This window comes from Protopterus annectens, chromosome 15.part0 (genome assembly GCF_019279795.1).
Source record: "Protopterus annectens isolate FY-2018-M chromosome 15.part0, PAN1.0, whole genome shotgun sequence".
Classification (NCBI taxonomy): Eukaryota; Metazoa; Chordata; order Ceratodontiformes; family Protopteridae; genus Protopterus; species Protopterus annectens.
Window position 1 is genome coordinate 408136459 of NC_056749.1, and position 17971 is coordinate 408154429.

Genomic DNA, 17971 nt, shown 5'->3' on the forward strand with positions numbered 1-17971 from the left:
TGTAGAGTATCAACATAATTTGGGGATTCAAGTAATGGCTCCCAGTTTGCAGTCATCTGCGAACTTTGTTAGCCAGAGTCCCTTGGTGTTAGCCTGTACTTCAGAGAAGTAGATGCCAAATGAGAGGTCCCAGGACTGAACCCTGAGGTACTCCACTTGTCTGGAGTTGGATTTGGAGTCAGCTACTTTTACAGTGTGGGTTCTGTCAGTAAGCCTGTTGGCAACCCATCGAGTGACGTAGGGATTAATGCCCAACTTAGTAAGTTTATCTGTGATTCCAGAGTGGGGGATGGTGTCAAAGGCCATGGTGAGGTCCATATAGTCTGTGTGGACTGCCTTACCCTCGTCCACGGCTCTGGAGACTGATTCAAAGAAGTCAGTCAGATTCAGGAGACAAGATCGGCCCTTCATGAACCCAAACTGAGTGGGGTCCAGTGTTTTAAGGTTGCCAATGTCTTTGTTTATAAGTTCCATGATAATACATTCCATGACCTTGCAGATCAGGCTCGTCAGACTGATGGGGTGGTAGTTCCCGGGATCCAAGATGGATCCCCCTCTTGTGGAATGGGATAACTGTAGCTGTGCACCATTCAGTGGGCATGAAGCCTGAGGTGAGGGTATGATTAAACATGACAGTTAGGTGAGGTGCCAGTTAATTTTGTAGTTCATGTAGTACACAGCCCGGGATGTCATCTGGTTCCATGGATGCTGTATTCTTAACTTTGGAGAGTGCGTTTTTTACCTGTGTGGCCATTATCACTGGAATTTGGCAATCTTCCAGTATTGAGATGGGCCATTTAGGGGGTAAGAGGGGGGTGAATTTGGCACTGAATCGATCTGCCAGGATATTGGCAATATCCTTGGGATCAGTATATTTAATGCCATTCTGTTGTAGCTCAGAGCAGATCTGAGCATTGCCGTTTAGATTCTTGACATAGTTATAGAATGCCTTGTGGTTGTCTTTGGAATCTTTGGCAATTTTATTGTCGTAACTAGCTTTGGAGGATTTTATGAGGGATCTCAGCTTCTTAAGGGAGTTTTTTTTGCATCCTGGGATTTTCCTCTTTTCTGCAACAGTTTCTTTGTTTTATTGTAAAGTTTGTTTATGGCAGGGGACCACCAGATTGGCTTCCTTTTTTTGGAGGAGAGCATCTTGGTTCTGTTTGGGATGGCATGATTCATGCATGAGTGGATGTGCTCGTACAGTGCCTTAGTGTAGGACTCAGCAGTTGAACTTTCAGTTCCCGTCTGCATGGGTGTCATGAAGTTTGTAACTTCTGACTTGAGTAGCCTGAAGTTGGCTTTGGAGAAGTTTTTTATGGAGGTTTCCTTACTGGGGGGTGGGGGTGGAATGTGGATGTTAAGGGTGATTAGCTTATGGTCTGATCTGACCAATGCGGGGGTGACCATAGGTGTGGAGCATCGATTTCCCATGTTGGTAATGACCAGGTCTAGGATATTGGAGCCCCTGGTGGGACTATGGATTAGTTGATCCAGGGCATTGGAATTTATGAATATATATTAAAAAAAATAAAGGGAGAAGGTAAAACTTGCAGCTGTCCAGCAATGATATGTCCATAACCGCCGACCACAGAAATTACTTACTGGTTGCTGCTGATTTGCAGTGGTGCAACTGACAAGTTCTATTAAAATAAAGAAGAGATTTTTTTTTATCTACTGTTCCTTGGGCTAGTGCAAACAATTTCATATCTTGGCTGTGATCTGTAGTGTAGTGCTGCCCCTGGGCGCATTCTTATGTATCAAGTAGAACATCAAGAAAGAAGGAAGGGATCAGTCTTTTGAAGGTGTAGGTTGGATGTTTTGTTAACCACATAAGCATCTTGTTGAAGCATGCATCCTGTTAACCTTGAACTATCGAAACACAACAAGTGGAAAAAAACGTAAATAAAATACTAATAAAAACATAAAATATGGTCCAGGCAGCAACAGGAAAATGGTTGTAGAACAGTTATTTTAATAAAAAATCACCACAAGCGCTTTCACCCTGACTCAAATGCAGGGCTTTTTCAAGTACAAAGAAAAACACATAACACCCCTCCTATTTAAATGCCCCTATGTGTAAAAGAGCGCCAAAACTTTTTAAAGCTATAAGTACATAATTCACATCTACAATTTAAAATATTCACAGAATAAGCCCAAAATAATCCAATAACAAAATCCCTTCATAAACATAATTTAAATACACCTGCAGAATTTAAATAACATATATGACTAAAAACCAAAATGTTGTCACACAATAAAAGTACAGTAAGATTTACTGAAAAATAGTCCCCATATTGAAAATTCATCACAACTTCTCGGATCTCCTAACCAAGTAGGGTTTAATGGAAATATGATCATTTAGTCCTGGAGGTTGAGTTGCATTTCATTTTAATTGCCAGTAAATCTCCCTACAACATAGCCAATTCTCCCAATTCCCATCCCTGGGATCTACGTGAACTTGTTCCAAAATTCCAGAAAGAAACCCAATGTGAGTAGGTTCTGTATGTAGGTGCCTACACAATGCACTATTTAAATTATTTTTCCTATTATAGGTATGTTCATAAATACGTTTATTAAGTTCCCTTTCTGATTTTCCAACATAAAAACTAGGGCAACCTTTACATAAAGCCAGATATACTGTACTTTTAGTGGTGCAATTACCCTTTCTAAAACACACACTATTCTTCGCATAATTGTTCAAAGTAACTTTTACTTTTTCACAAATGTATTTACAGTACCCTGATCCCCCTGTAGTCCAATCCTGTTGTTATTCTTTTCAAAAAGCCTTTTTAAGTTGGTCCCTGTTTTAAAAACAAAACTTGAACTCTCCCCTACCTTGCTCACAATGTCCTGGTTAAATTTCAGCATTTTCCAGTTCCTTTTAACTAAGTCCTTAATTTCTCTAGATGCACAACTATGCTGTAAAACCAAAGCCTTCCCAAAAGGTTGATCACCAGTAAACCTTTCCTCAATGGTACACTGTGGGGGGTTACCTAAAAGGGGGAGATGTTTTATATCCCACCCCGCTATAACCTCATTTGAAACTTCCTCTGTCAGGTTGACAGGGTAGCCTCTTACTGTAAACAACTCAGAAATAAATTTAATTTCAGATAAAATCTACTCTTTCTGAGGTCATTCTTGCTGCTCTAATCATCTGACCCTTCACAATGCTTTTTTTCTGCTTCCAGGGATGATCACTGTTATAAGGCAAATAGGAATTGCTAAAAGTGTTGTTCTTATGAATCCTAGATCTTAAGACCTCCATCAGTTTTGTCCAACCTTACATCTAAGTAGTCGATTCCTTGCTGGTCAAATTTGAATGTAAATTTAAAAAAATTAGTAGTTAAATTGAGAACTCAAGAAAATTGGTTATAGTACTCGCTGGACCTTCCCAAATAATAAATATATTGTCCAAAAAGTGGCGCTATAACCTAATGTTCTTCCAATAAACAGAATTAAACAAGTACTGAGGTTCCCATTTGAGGAGAACCAGGTTAGCATATATGGGGGCGCAAGCCACCCCCATAGCTACCCCTCTAACCTATTTTAATTTCTCCCCTTTAAAAAACACAAAATTGTTTTCCAGTACAATCCTCAAAAGTTCCACCAATGAGTCTACTTCAAAACTCAATCTAGACTTTTTTTCATTCAAAATTGACCAAAATAAATCCAAACCCTCCTCTGTTGGAATACACGAAAATAAATTAACCACATCAATGGCCAAAAAATACACTTCCCCTTCATAACCTTGAACTATGACAGGCTGTGTCCCTCTGGATTGTCTCTGTTCAGTGACTTTCAGTCTTGGCACTTGCTCTTTGAATCACTAGCTGCATCTGCTCTGCTGTTCAGTTTGCTGCATAGTTTGTTTAGCTGGGTAGAGGCATACAGAGTTCTTATTGGTGCTTAATAGTAGTGAACTACGAACCAAGAGACAAAGACTCAAACAAAACGTGAATGGCAGACAGCGAAGAGTATAGGAACCGAATGACCACTCCCCTAATAAAATTCAAACGAATGTATTACATGAAGCGCTTTTTGTTAGACTGAATGTTCAGACTTCAGATGGAAAACATAGGTTAGAAATCATCTGTTTTAGAACAAGTTGCACAAATCATGTGTTCAACATAGACCAATAAGCATAGATAATGTTTTGACTACCGCACCCCTCATGAGATGTCATTGTTACATAATAAAAACAATCATTCCACTAGTTCGCTGGTCACCTTAAAAGTAGTTATAAAGATTCTAAAAACACTTCATATTTATTAACCAATGTTTTACGTTTGATGAAATAGTATAAAAAGACACAAAAAGTTGAACAATTCACCCTAGTTCTGTTATTAAACTATCACATTTCTACTCCAACTTGCCTTAAGGTTGGCTTTATCTTACTAAACTCTTCAACTTCAAGAGATATAAAATGGAGCATGCTTCATTTATACCTGGGTGTGTTTTATATACTAATGAATGAAAAGCACTTCATATAATAAAGTCATTAGGATTTTATTAGAGGAGTTGTCATTCAGTTCCTAGATTCTTCGCTTAATAGTAGATATTCTTCGTGTTTCGCTGTTGCAGTCATCACATTTGGGTTATCTGCCTGCAGGTAGCCCTCAGCCGGCCTGAATACCAAAGTCTTGGGATTTTTGCGTTGGATGATGTCGCTTCTTCATTACGTCAGGTCATCAGGGCTATAAAATATGCAGCCGCCGCCATTACATCAGTCTCTCTTGCCGTGCGGTGCCAGAAGCAGTTCGCAAGTGCCAGCGACTGCTGAAATTTTCGTTTTTCGAGTTTCAGACCTGAAGTCTTCTAAAAGATAAGTACCTTGTTGGGGATCCTTTTTTTTTTGCCCTAACCAATGTCAGAAAAAAATTAATAATTGTCCTGCCTGTGGAAAGCAAATACCTCACAGAGATTTTCATTCTTACTGTGTCACCTGTTTAGGCCCAGACCATGACATCCCTCGCTGTCAGTTTTGTGCCTTGTTCAGCTCCCGAACTATTCATCGTCAGGCTGTTTTTGTAGCTAATTCTTTCGCTCTTGATCTCTGTACTCCGAAAAGTCTTCGGTAAGCCATCCGACTACCGATCTTCCTAAAAAACGAAAGGATAAAGAGACAGACCGCATAGGCCCAAGGCTGCCGACGACGTTACCGTTAAGCTAGTCGCCACTCTGCCAGTACTCGCTGAGGCACTTTCGCAGCCGCTGATAATCACTTCTACAGATTCGCAGGCCTCTACTGAGACCCATTTGGAGTCCGGAATGCCGCGAGATGCTTCTTCGACTATGGAACCTGTGGATGTCTCTACCTTGGATAGGTCTGGAGCTGCTGTGCAGGCACCAGCTTCTGAGGGTGTTTTCAGGCCTTCCGATCTTCACATTAGTCCGATGACTTCCTTTCAAACCAAAAATACTGAATTTCTCAGACCTAAAGTTCATGCTATGCCTAGGAAACAGTCAACCAAAGCACATTCTAAGGCCCACATGCCACAAAAACAAATAAGAATGGCTGAGGACCACATTACTTTAATTAGGGGAAGTCAGCCTTCCCCCTCAAAAAGACCCCAGAACTGATTTTCCTTCTGATTTCCAAGATATACCCTTATCTGCCTTTTAGGATTCTGATGCAAAGGATTCCATTCTGAATGCTTCCCCATCAGAGGATTTTTCCTTTGGTGAAACCCTGCACACCCTTAGAGAACATTTCCGCTGGTAGAGCCAGAATTCCTCCCAGTCCAAAAAGAGACTCGGGAATTTTTAAGCTTGCCTCAACACAGGCCTGTAGCTATCCCTCCCATTCTGGAAATTGTAGATGTCTTCCTGGAATCCAGCCTTATCCCTGATACCCTGCCTCTAGTTCCCCAGAAACCTGACAGGTACTGTAGAGTGCCTGACTCCCACAAATTCCTTTTTAGGAATCCTACTGCGGACCCAGATACCATTTCCCAGGGACCTAAAGGCATTAAGGCTACAACTGCCAAAAATCCTACCCCTTCAGACAGGGATTCCAGGCCATTAGATAGGTGGGGGAAAAAAGGTATACACCTCTGCTACACTAGCTATTAGGGCTTTAAATTGCCATTTTCATATGTTAAAGTATCAGCAGCATATTATGGAGCTAATTAAACAAAAATGTTGTTGATTCCTGATTTGTGCAGAACACAAAGATTTACAAGAGTTGATGCATTCTGCTAACCAAGTTGGTAAACATACTTTGCAATGTGGGTTTGATGCTTTAGAAGCATCTTGCAGGGCTGCTGTCACTGGATCTGTTCTTAGAATACATGCTTGGCTTAAGGAACAAGACTTGCCAGATCATGTCAAAGCAAAATTACTGGATGCACCATTAAATCAAGAGCATCTATTTGGTAATAAAGCAGGAGGAGTCCTCGAAAGAATGGAGGAGAAAGCTAAATCTATGCAAACTGTTAAGGATTTCTTATAAGCACAGCCACCTAGATTCAGTAGCCATTGGCCTTCAAAAAAAATGGTCTTTTCCAGTCCCTTCCAGGCCTTCTCAGTCCAAACCCAGGTTCAGTAGACCACCAAGACTTCAGTCTCAGGCTATGCACAGATCTAAGCAATGGAGTCCCCATGTCCAAAACAGGGAGTACTAGGCCTCCATCCTTTGGTAAAATTGCACAATGATTTATCCTTAACTCTTCCAAGCCTTGCCCAAGTGCTTACACCTTTAGAAGGAAAACTTGCACTGCATGCCAAACATTGTCAATACATTACCAAAGACAAATTGGTCTTAAACATTGTTTCCCAGGGATACAGATTCCAGTTCCACTCACTCCCATCCATAAGCGGATGGCCAGACCTACCACCCAACCAGTGGGCAGAGGCCCAAAAACAAGTACATTCTCGTCAGTATCAAGGCTATTCAACCTGTCCCAGCAGAACAAAGGGGACAGGGTTTTTACTCAAGACTGTTTCTGGTCTCCAGAAAAGAAAACTCTTGGCGTCCTATCCTGGATCTGTCTATTCTCAACATCTTTTTGATGGTTCCAAAATTCAAAATGTTATCTGTTCAACAGCTGCTTCCTATGCTAGCCAAGGACTCCTGGCTAGCAACCCTAGATTTAAAAGAAGCTTATCTGCACATTCCCATAAGGGAATCTTGCAGAGAATACCTACTCTTCAGAGCAGGCTCTATGCACCATCAGTTCTCTACACTTCCCTTTGGCTTATCTACTGCGCCCAGGGTATTCACAAAGTGCCTAGCTCCAGCCATTGCATTTTGCAGGCAGAGAGGAATTCAGATTTACCCATACTTGGACAATTGCCTGATTCAGGTGGACAGTCAGGAATTACTACTTCAGCACCTGGCATTTGTAAAGAGACTTCTCACTTCATTGGGGTACACCATCAATGAAAACAAATCACATCTGGTACCCAACCAACAGATTGTATTCCTGGGAGAAAGCTTGAACACAACTTCTCAGATGGCATTCCTCACTCCAGAGAAACAAATTTATTTGACAAACTATTTCAATCTACTGGCCACCAAAGCCCGGCTATCTGCAAGAAAAATACTGCAAGCCCTAGGGTTCATGGCCTCTTGCATTCTACTAATTCCATATGTAAGACTGCATATGAGGAAACTTCAATGGTACCTAAAATGTCTCTGGTGTCAAATTTCTCTGGACCTGAAAACAATGATTCCTATCATTTCCTTGCCTAAGGACAGAGTTCCTTTGTTGGGAAAGGCCTGCAACCACAACAAGGGACTCCCTTTCATTCTACCCCCTGCCACCCAAACCCTAACAGACGCACCAGACTATGCATGGGGGGGCTCACATGGCAGGGCAGTGCTTTCAGGGCAAATGGGAACCCAAAGCAAATGCACCTGCATATCAATCAAAAATAAATTTTAACTGTGCAGAATGCTCTGACAGCCTTCAAGAGCCTTATTCTTCCAGTACAACTATTGGTAAAGACAGACAACACCACAGTTATGTGGTACATAAACAAGCAGGGGGGAACCCATTCCTACCTATTCTGCAGACTAGTCATGGCTCTGTGGAACACAGCCTTGAGCAACCAAGTGCACTTACAAGCTCAATTCCTGCCAGGAAAACTAAATTCACTGGCAGATGACTTGAGCAGAAATCTCATGAATCCACAGGAGTGGAAACTGGAACCCAAAATATTCAAACTTTTGAGGAACAGGTGCGGGGCACCAGAGGTGGACCTTTTTTCCTCCCCTCAGGACTATCAGTTGAGCAAATATTGCACCAGAGCTCCCCACAGCCAAGCTTGGAAAGTGGATGCCCTGTTCTTCACCTGGGAAAGCCTCTCAGTCTATGCCTTTCCCCCTCTGCCACTCCTTAGGTTCATAGGTAGGTACTAGGCTATCGGCCCTAGGGCCCATACAAGCCTAGCCAAAAAATGTACCCTGGCTTTCGCCACCCAAGAAAATTATTTTCCTATGCCCCTGTCGAGCAGAGCCACAGAAGTGATCCCCGGGGTGAATTTCCCATTTCCCATCCAATCATCAAGATTTTTCTTGAAGAGTGCTAATGAAGGAGCTCTGTTTGACATAGACAGGTAGTCTGTTCCAGAGTATGGGAAGTCTCTGGGACAGGAATCTATCCCTCCAGCATGTTCTGTTTATTGTGTTGACAAGGTTAAGGTCCCTAGAGCGTGTAGCTCGGAGGGAGTGGGATTTCTTTAAGTGGAGCATGTCCAACAGCTCTGGGTTTGACATAGCTTTGTATGTTAGGCAGAGATCGCCCCTGAGTAGGCGATATGCGATGGAGTAAAGCTGTAGTTTTTTGAGACTGTCTGCATAGGGCATCTGTTTGAGGCCAGTAATCCTCTTTGTGAGGTATTTCTGTGGTCTTTCCAGTTGTTGTAGATGTTTTGTGAGGTACATACCAAAAGGGGCATTGTACTCTATAATGGGTCTAATGAGTGATGTGTAGATGGGAACAATGACCTCTTTTTTTCTGAATGAGAATCCTTTTGTGATGAGATGAGCCACATAGAAGGATTTCCTGACCACTGTGGCGATGTGATTATCAAAGGAGAGACTACTGTCCACCTGTGTCCCAAGGTCTCTTATCACATTTTCGGCATTAAGTAGACTACCAGCTATGTGGTAGTTCATGGGTACAGAGTTTTTACCAAAGGGGATGACAATACACTTTTTGGCATTGAGCTTCAGGCCATGGCTTTGACACCAGGTATCGGTCTCAGTGAGGCCCTTTTGTAGTTTGTCCAAATCGTTAGGAATTTCGATTATGGCTCCTAGTTTGCAGTCATCTGCAAACTTTGTTAGCCAAAGACCTTCTGTGTTGGCCTGCACTTCAGAGAAGTAGATACCAAACATGAGGGGACCCAGGACTGAACCCTGTGGTACTCCACTTGTCACTGGTCTGATGTCGGATTTGGAATCCACTACTTTCACAGTGTGGGTTCTGTCCATGAGCCAGTTGGCAACCCATCTTATGACATAGGGATTTATACCTAGTTTAGTGAGCTTATCTATAATTCCATAGTGGGGGATGGTGTCGAAAGCCCTGGCAAGATCTAGATAAGCTGTGTGAACCATTTTACCATCATCTATGGCTTTGGTGACTGCTTCAAAAAAGTCAATCAGGTTTAGGAGACATGATCTGCCTTTTACAAATCCTAACTGAGTAGGGTCCAGAGTTTGGAAATTACCAATGTCTTTGTTTATGAGTTCCACGATGATATGTTCCATGGCCTTGCAGATCAGGCTCGCCAGGCTAATGGGGTGGTAGTTCCCGGGGTCCGTCGTGGCTCCCACTTTGTGGAGTGGGATAACTGTCGCGGTGCGCCATTCAGTGGGTACAAAGCCTGAGGTGAGGCAATTATTGAACATGGTACTTGGGTAGGGTGCCAGTTCATTCTGTAGTTCGTGTAGAATGCAGCCTGGGATATTGTCCGGTCCCATGAATGCTGTGTTCTTGGCTTTGGAGAGTGTGTTTTTTTACCTGTGCAGCCATGATTATAGGAACTTTGCATTCTTCCGGTATAGAGACAGGCCCTCTAGGGGGTGAGAGGGGGGTAAAGTTAGCACTGAACCTATCTGCTAGGATGTTGGCAGTATCAGTTGGTTCTGTATATTTAGTGCCGTTATGCTGTAACTCAGAGCAGATCTGAGTGTTCCCATTTAGATTCTTGACATAGCTATAGAATGGTTTGTGATTGTCTTTAGAGTCAGTGGCAATTTTGTTTTCATAACTAGCTTTGGAGGATTTTACAAGGGATCTCGGCTCTTACTGGGGTTGATCAGGGAGTTCCTCCAGTCATGGGATTTTACTCTTTTTTGCAACAGTTTCTTTCTTCTGTTGTAGAGTTTGTTTATGGCAGAGGACAACCAGATTGGCTTCCTTTTTTTGGAGGATAAAATCTTGGTTCTATTAGGGATAGCATGATCCATGCACTCGTGTAAGTGCTTATAAAGTGCATTTGTGTAGGATTTGGCAGTCATACCTCTATTGTCCGTCTGCATGGGTGTCATGAAGTTTGCCACTTCTGTCTTAAGAAGTGTGAAGTTGGCTTTTGAGAAGTTTTTTATGATGGTTTCCCTAATTGGGGCTGGGGTGGGATGTGGATGTCTAGGCTGATTAGCTTGTGGTCGGATCTGACCAACGAGGAATTGACCTCTGGTGTGGAACACTGGTTTCCCATGTTGGTGATGACCAGGTCTAGGATATTGCTGCCCCTGGTGGGGGTGTGAATAAGTTGATCCAAGGCGTTGGAATTTATGAATTCTAGAAAACGTTGAGCAAAAGAGTTGGTTCATGAGTAGTTTTCCCAGTTAATGGTGGGGTAGTTGAAATCGCCCATTATTAGGGTGTTGGGTTGTACCCTAATACTTTCCAGTGTATCAAGAAATGAGGAGTGTGAATCCTGGGGCATGGTGAAGGGGGGTCTGTAGCAAGCTACAATTTGGATTGTGGTCTTGCCCAGAGTTAGTTGCACTTGGATAATCTCGGATGCATTATGCTGTGCAACTAGCCTGGAGGTGTGGATATCCTTAATGAATATGGACACGCCTCCACCTTTAGTGCTTCTTTCTGGGTTAGGTGGCCGAAAGGTGTGGTATGAATTGAAGCCTGGTAATGCAGGGGTGCTCTCTGGAGCTTTGAACCAGGTCTCTGTCCATGCACAGATGTCAATGTTCTCCATTTTAAGGAGTGCCTTGAGTGAGTGCATTTTGAGGTTTAGACTTCTAGCATTGAGTAGCATTACCCTCAGATTTTGCTTGCTTGTACCGGTTACGGTGGTGAATTTGTCATTTGAACCTTGCCTAAAAAAGGCACTATAGGGGTGGCAAGAGTCTTAGCCAGTATCCGGAATCCTAAGGGCGACAGGTGCAGGCCATCTCTGGCAAAGCATCTGTGTGGACTGTCGATCATGTCGTCCTAGGCAGACAAATACTGGATCCCCTTAGAATGACACCAGAAGCTTAGCCAGTTGAAGTCAATCATTTTGTCCTTGTACTGTGGTATCATTCTGGGTGATGGCAGGATGCTACTCAGGGTTAGGGTCATACCTGCCTGGGATACAAGATCGGAGAGCTCCTCCATGTCTCTCTTCATGTAGTCCAGGGAGGTACGTCTCAGGTCATTCATACCAACATGGATAATGACAGTGTCATATTTGTACTTATTGTGGAGTGACCTGAGTGCATGCGTTATGTGGCGGATCCTGGTACCTGACAGGCAGCTGACAGTAACTTTCTTCTTGTTTAGTCTAGTGAGTGGAACATCAGTGTGCCTGACTATAGAGTCACCTATGACTAGAGTGTTGGGTACGTTGTTATGCCTTATGGGCTGTGGTTGAGTGGCACACTGAGTTTGTGGGCTATGTGTCATTTGGGTTGTGTTGGGGGGTGGAGTTTGCTTGCATTTATGCTTTGGATGTCCCTGATGCTTGGGCAGGTTTTTATTGAGAGCCTTCGTGAATGTAGGTGTGTGTTTTGTGTTTCTATGTGTGTGTTTTGGTGGTGTGGGTTTTGAGGGACTATGTGATGAGTGTGGTGTGGTGCAAGTGTTTACCCTCTCCTCTTGACTGTCTAGTCCAGTCCTCTCGAAGGTTCTACCAAAAATCAAACAGGACAAGCCAAGGACAATCCTGATTGCGCCAGACTGGCCAAGCCAGCACTGGTACTCTCTTTTGCGCAGTATGACAGTGCTACAACCATGGCAACTGCCTCAGACTCCTTCCCTGCTGTCCCAGCAGGCAGGGTAGATTCTGCGCCCTCAGCTACAGACCCTGAACCTTGCAGCCTGGCTAATCCCTTGAATTAAGCACCAGCAAACCTCAGTAAGCAGGTGCTGGATGTCATTCTTGAGGCAAGGAGGCCTAGTACTAGAAAATCCTATTCGGAAAAATGGAAAAGATACTGTTCCTGGAGCCAATCTCTGGGAATGGGCCCAACTGTGCCCGGCTTACCTCATATACTAGATTACTTAACAGAAATGCTTCACAAAGGCCTATATTTCTCTTCAATTAAGATGCATGCCTCTGCCATCTCAGCTCATTATAATACTGAGCCACCCCTCTTCTCTCATCCTCTGGTAAAACAGTTCCTGAGAGGAGCCAAAAATTTAAGACCCCCCAGGAGAGCTCCCACTCCAGCCTGGGACCTTATCCTTGTATTAGAAAAGCTCACACTTCCGCCCTTTGAACCTGGGGCCACAGCAGAGTTTAAAATTCCTCTCATGGAAAACAGCTTTACTTCTAGCCATCACTTCAGCAAGAAGTGTGTCTGAATTGCAGGCCCTATCTTCCATGCAGACAGGGTTTCCCTCAGGACTAACCCATTCTTTATGCCCAAGGTGGTGTTTAGTGTGGCTTTAAACCAGTCTATTCATTTGCCAACCTTTTTTCCTAATCCTCAGAATAAAGGGGAAAGGATCCTGTATTTTCTAGACGTGCACAGGCAGCTTAGGTTCTATCTGGACAGGACTAAACCTCTCAAAGTCTGACCTGCAGCTAGTCAGCTTTGCTGCAGGGGCAGAGGGCAAGGCCATTTCAAAGCAAACCATTTCTAAATGGATAGCACACTGCATCCATTCCTGCTACAAGTACTATGGGAAACCCACCCCACAGGGGATCAGAACTCATTCCACTAGGGCTACATCTACCTCTGCAGCATTTCTCAGGGGAGTCCCTACTAGGGACATCTTGGAAGCTGCAACCTGGAGCTCTGTACACACTTTCAACAAGCACTACCACTTGCTTATGTTTTTTAACTCCAGATCTGGATTTGCCACAGTAGTCTTACAGGGCCTGATTGCCAGCCCTAATTCTTCATAACTGCCTCCACCCTTCCTTAGCTTTGGGAATCAATCCAAATGTGATGACTGCAACAGTGAAACACGAAGAACATAGTACAGTTGTGTACACTTACCATAAATGTAGATGTTCGAGTGTATTCACTGTTGCAGTCCTCGTTACTCTCCCTCCATCCCCCTGACTTCCTTTTTGTCTGGCATGTCTTATATCATTGGTATTTGTTTTTTGTTGGGGGTATTACATACCATGTAATTGCTTCCTATTTTGGGGGCACCTGACATCTGGGGCAAGAAAACTGATGTAATGACGTCGGCTGCATACCCCTGACGACCTGACGTCATGGAAGAAGCAACAGCATCAGACGGAGAAATCCCAAGACTCTGGTATTCAGGCCCGCTGAGGGCTACCTGCAGGCAGATAACCCAAATGTGATGACTGCAACAGTGAATAACACTCTAACATCTACATTTATGGTAAGTGTACACAACCGTACTTTCTGCTTTGAAGCCCATTTATTCATAACCTTAGAATGGACATTAATAAAGGTGGGAAAATATTGCAGTGATGTTGATATCGGTCTGTTACTGTTAACTAATTTGGCAAGCTTGTAAGTGTAGGCTATAGTTTCCATGCTGTGTTACTAGCAGCAGGGAAGATACTGCTTTTTTGGGAAAAGAGGGAGCTTATAACTTTTTATGTTTTAAGGAGTTGACCGCATATTGACTGTTGCAGTCCTGATGTTTTTTTATTCCATGCATCACATAGCATGTGCGTTTGGATTGTTTTGGACTTTCTTTTTGTACTTCCAACCATTTGTAGCTAGGAGGCATCTGTTATATTTTGTCCCCATTTGCCCCCCCCCCCCCTTTTTTTTTTTTTTTTTTTTACTACTGCCTTCCTTTTGCTCATTTCACTTGTTATGTGAGCAATAATCAGTGTTGTTGTAAGTTAAGTTTGAGTTAATTTATATTTTGTCATTGGCCAGGCAAGACCAATACAGTGTCATCAACATACTACTGAGTACGGTTTTATCAAATTTCAAGTTTCATTATAGCTGAATGAAAAGTGATCGATCCTAGTGCAGATTCCTGTGAAATTATTTTTTTACATCTGTGGGGTAATTGTGGAGTAATCTTGTACTGAGCCATAATCGCAGATTTGCATTGCTCTGAGGTTCTAGATTGCATGCATTTCCTTTTGTCAGTGTCATATTTTTATTTTAATAAGGAAGGCAGAACAGTTCTTAACTAGTACTTGGATTTAGGGGATCACTTGTTTTATGGAGTATTTTTTGAATGGTTTTGTTTCCACTATTGCAGATTTACAGCATGACACTCCGACTTTCTGCACTATTTGAAACCCACATTAAGAAAATCATCTCTGAATACAAGGCTGCAGCACAGAAACAGGAATATAGAAAACGACTCAGGAGTACTAGCAGCTCGGTGTCCAGCAGTAGCAGGGCATCAAGGTACCCAGTATACAGTTGTTGTGATCCAGTATAGTTAAATTTGTGCCAGGAGTTGAACTAGCCTGAAGCAGAAATGTAAATTGACTGTAGTAGTACAGATAGTCTAACATATGGCTGCTTTTACCAAGTACTGTTTATTATAAGGTTTGACAACCAATTATACACATTTTGCCCCCCCCAAAAAAAAAAAAATATATGTATGTATATATAAACACACATACACACATATATAATCTAAATATTCTACCAGTGTATTTGTTTTTGATAACATGTACTTTTAAGCCATTGTCAGTAACTTGTATTCCTAGAGATTAAATCCTTTGCATTGCAAAGATGTGTTCTAAATCAATCTTAAGTAAATCAGGAAGCACTAAACCACGGCATATGTCTTAGGCAGTTCTCATGTGTACCTAGAGACTGTTATGAGGCATGAAACCAAATGTAATGTACATTCAGCTGCTGCTGTGTGTCATACTTAATACACATCTCTAGAGCACCTTAGTGCAATTTATGAAGTAAGAAAATGCTTGTGGCTGAATTAATTTCCAGCTGTACAGTAGACTGATGTCATTAATATCTGTCAGTCTAACTACAAGAATAAATAAGCATTTATAATATATTTTCCGTGTATGTAGTAAAAAGGCATATTATGAAGTTTCACAACAACAACTAATGCCTAAAATGTATTTATTTTATTTTATGCACTAATGTGTTTACGTTATTTTGTAATATGCATCAACATGGATATCCAGCTCTTAGTAAATCGTCTTTTCTCTCATTTTATTCTTGTGGATAGATGGCTTAGACATGCATTTTTTAAATAAAGTTATTTTACTACACTAAGATACCTAGGTTCACTGTATAATGTAATCTTTCTGTTTGTCACAGAGATCTAAATATATCATTGTTGCAATAGTCCTTACCATTGGGACTTGGATGTTGTATACCCCCAAGGTTCATCCTGTGCAGTTTCCATGAACTAGGCTTCTTTCCCATTTAAGTGACAAGTCTAATCCCTCATACATCCACACATGCCATTAAGAAGGGTGTCCACCAATGCAGTTTAGAGCTTTCTTCCTGCAGTTCACAAATTCAGCACCCCACTGTGCTTTTAACAGTGTTTAGTTTGCATCACTCTCCGCATGTTCAGCAATATTGCGAAGTTCAGGAACAAAGGAGTACCTCCTTGGTGAACTACTTTTTCTGCCGTAATTTTGTATTGTATTGTTGTTTAGTAATGTGTTTCTAGAACTTTGTCTAAGAAAAGAAGATGAGGCTGTGGTCTAAAACTTCTACTAAGGACTAATATAGCTGCTGTTTGTGTTGGCTAGGTGCAGATTATGATGTCAAAAACTGTGGTTGCGGTTGTCAGGGCTTCACCCCAAAGGTCTTAGGAGGTGGCTTTGTTTCGTTTCTGAATACCTGGAGTGGAGGAGAATAGAGTTGTTTGCTTGATCTACAATGGCAACAACCAGATAATCTTTCTTTTCTGACCTCCCCTTCAAAAACAAAAAGGTGCTTAACTGTTGCTCAGTTGTCCTGAGTGGTCTGAGTGTACCTGTCCAGGTAAGATGCTTTTGCAGCCCCTAGTTCAGATATCTACTCATCCCCAACCATATTACAAGCCCCTTTGCAGGCAGTCATGGCTGTGAAACCAGACATGTCTGTCTGACTGATTCATTGTAGGGACCATCTTCAGACTTCAGAATGCTAGCACATTCTGAGGAGGTCAACATAGTAATATTTGAAGGGAAAGACAGGATTCCCACCATTCTTGGTAGAGAAGGGGCTGAAGGTTTTGGCTAAAAGTCTGGGCTTCCTGTTCAGATCCTAGGGCTTCTCCTGTGGATACCCCCAAAAAGAAACATGTCTTCCCCCTACCTCCCTGCCAATATTTTCCAAGCATGTGTCTGGTGGGTCTTCCACAACCACTACTTCCTCCCATGTTTGCCCTGAACAATGGTTTGGCCTGGTGCAGGGTGTCTTGAAAGCAGCACAGGCCCTGCAAACATGCACTGAACCATTAGTGTCAGGAGTACTCTCCATTAAAAGGAAGTGGGGTCATGCTCAATCTAGAGCCGAAGACTGTAGAAGTAAAATGGAGGGGGAAGAACTGGATTGCACTTCCCGGGTGTCCCCTCCCCCCAAGTTATGACTGTCAGAGAATACTATTTTCTCTGATTCTCCATCTGACAAGATCTCATTTGAGGAAAATCGTACCAAGATGAGTCATTTCTTAAAATAGCAAGGTAGTGAAGTTTCTGAAGCCTAAATAATATATTTTAATCCTTTCACCTAAGATTCAGCAAAAACAGTGGCCATCCATCATATTTTAAGAGCTTTAGAGGATGCCATTTTACCTACCTGTTGTCCTGCACCAAAGAAATCAGTTAAGTTGTATAGGGTGCAAGATGCCCACAAGTGCCTATAATAGTAATCCTGTGGCAGATCCAGCAGATGTTCTTCATCTCACATTGCTGCAGTCCTTACATATGGGTAGTCCGCTGTCCTCGGTCGGCCCGAATATCAAAGTATTAGGCTGACGTCGGTCAAGGCGCTTAAGACTGACATCAGGACGTCAGGGTACAAATGCGCATGACCGACGTCATATCCTCAGTCTTTTTTGCCGCATGGTCCGATGCAGAAGCAGCATTGCAAGTGCCGTTCGGCGTTCTGAAATTTTTCGAATTCGGAGTTTCAGACCGAGTCAAAGTTGGCTAAGTACCCCGTTGGGGAATATTTTAGTTTTTTCTTGCCTCAGTGGTTTACCGGATGTCAGAAAAAGTGAATAACTGTATTTCTTGTGGGAAGCAGATACCGCATAGAGATTATCATTCTTTGTGTATTCCTTGTTTGGGGCCTGAGCACGACGTTGTTGGGTGTCGCTTTTGTGCTAGGTGCAATAAGCGCACTATTAAGCGAAGGTTAGATTGTGCTAGGTTGGTCTTCGGGAAGCGGTGCAATTATAATATGCCGTCGGATTCTCCGGCGCCCGCTTCTTCGAAGAAGCGCAAAGACAAAGCAGCTAAGCCCAGGCAAGAAGAGTCGTCCGTACCGGACGCCGGTTCTTTAGAGGCGTCAGTGGAACCGGTGGTTCCGACGGAGGCTTCTCTGGAGTCCCAGGGGGAGACCTTGATATTGCAGGATGTGGCCTCTCAGGAGGCAGGTCAGGCTGAAGGGGCTTCTCAGGTTACTGTACTCCCCTCCCTT

At 42.8% G+C, this 17971-nt stretch overlaps 1 protein-coding gene across 1 annotated transcript in view; it reads left to right on the plus strand.

Moving 5' to 3' along the window:
- The window catches only part of BRWD3 (bromodomain and WD repeat domain containing 3), a 1896258-nt gene that overhangs the window by 1588382 nt on the left and 289905 nt on the right, over positions 1–17971 (plus strand). Inside the window, exon 36 of the mRNA XM_044057276.1 lies at positions 14610–14761. Coding sequence (XP_043913211.1) covers positions 14610–14761 — 152 coding nt within the window. The remainder of the gene's footprint in view (positions 1–14609; positions 14762–17971) is intronic.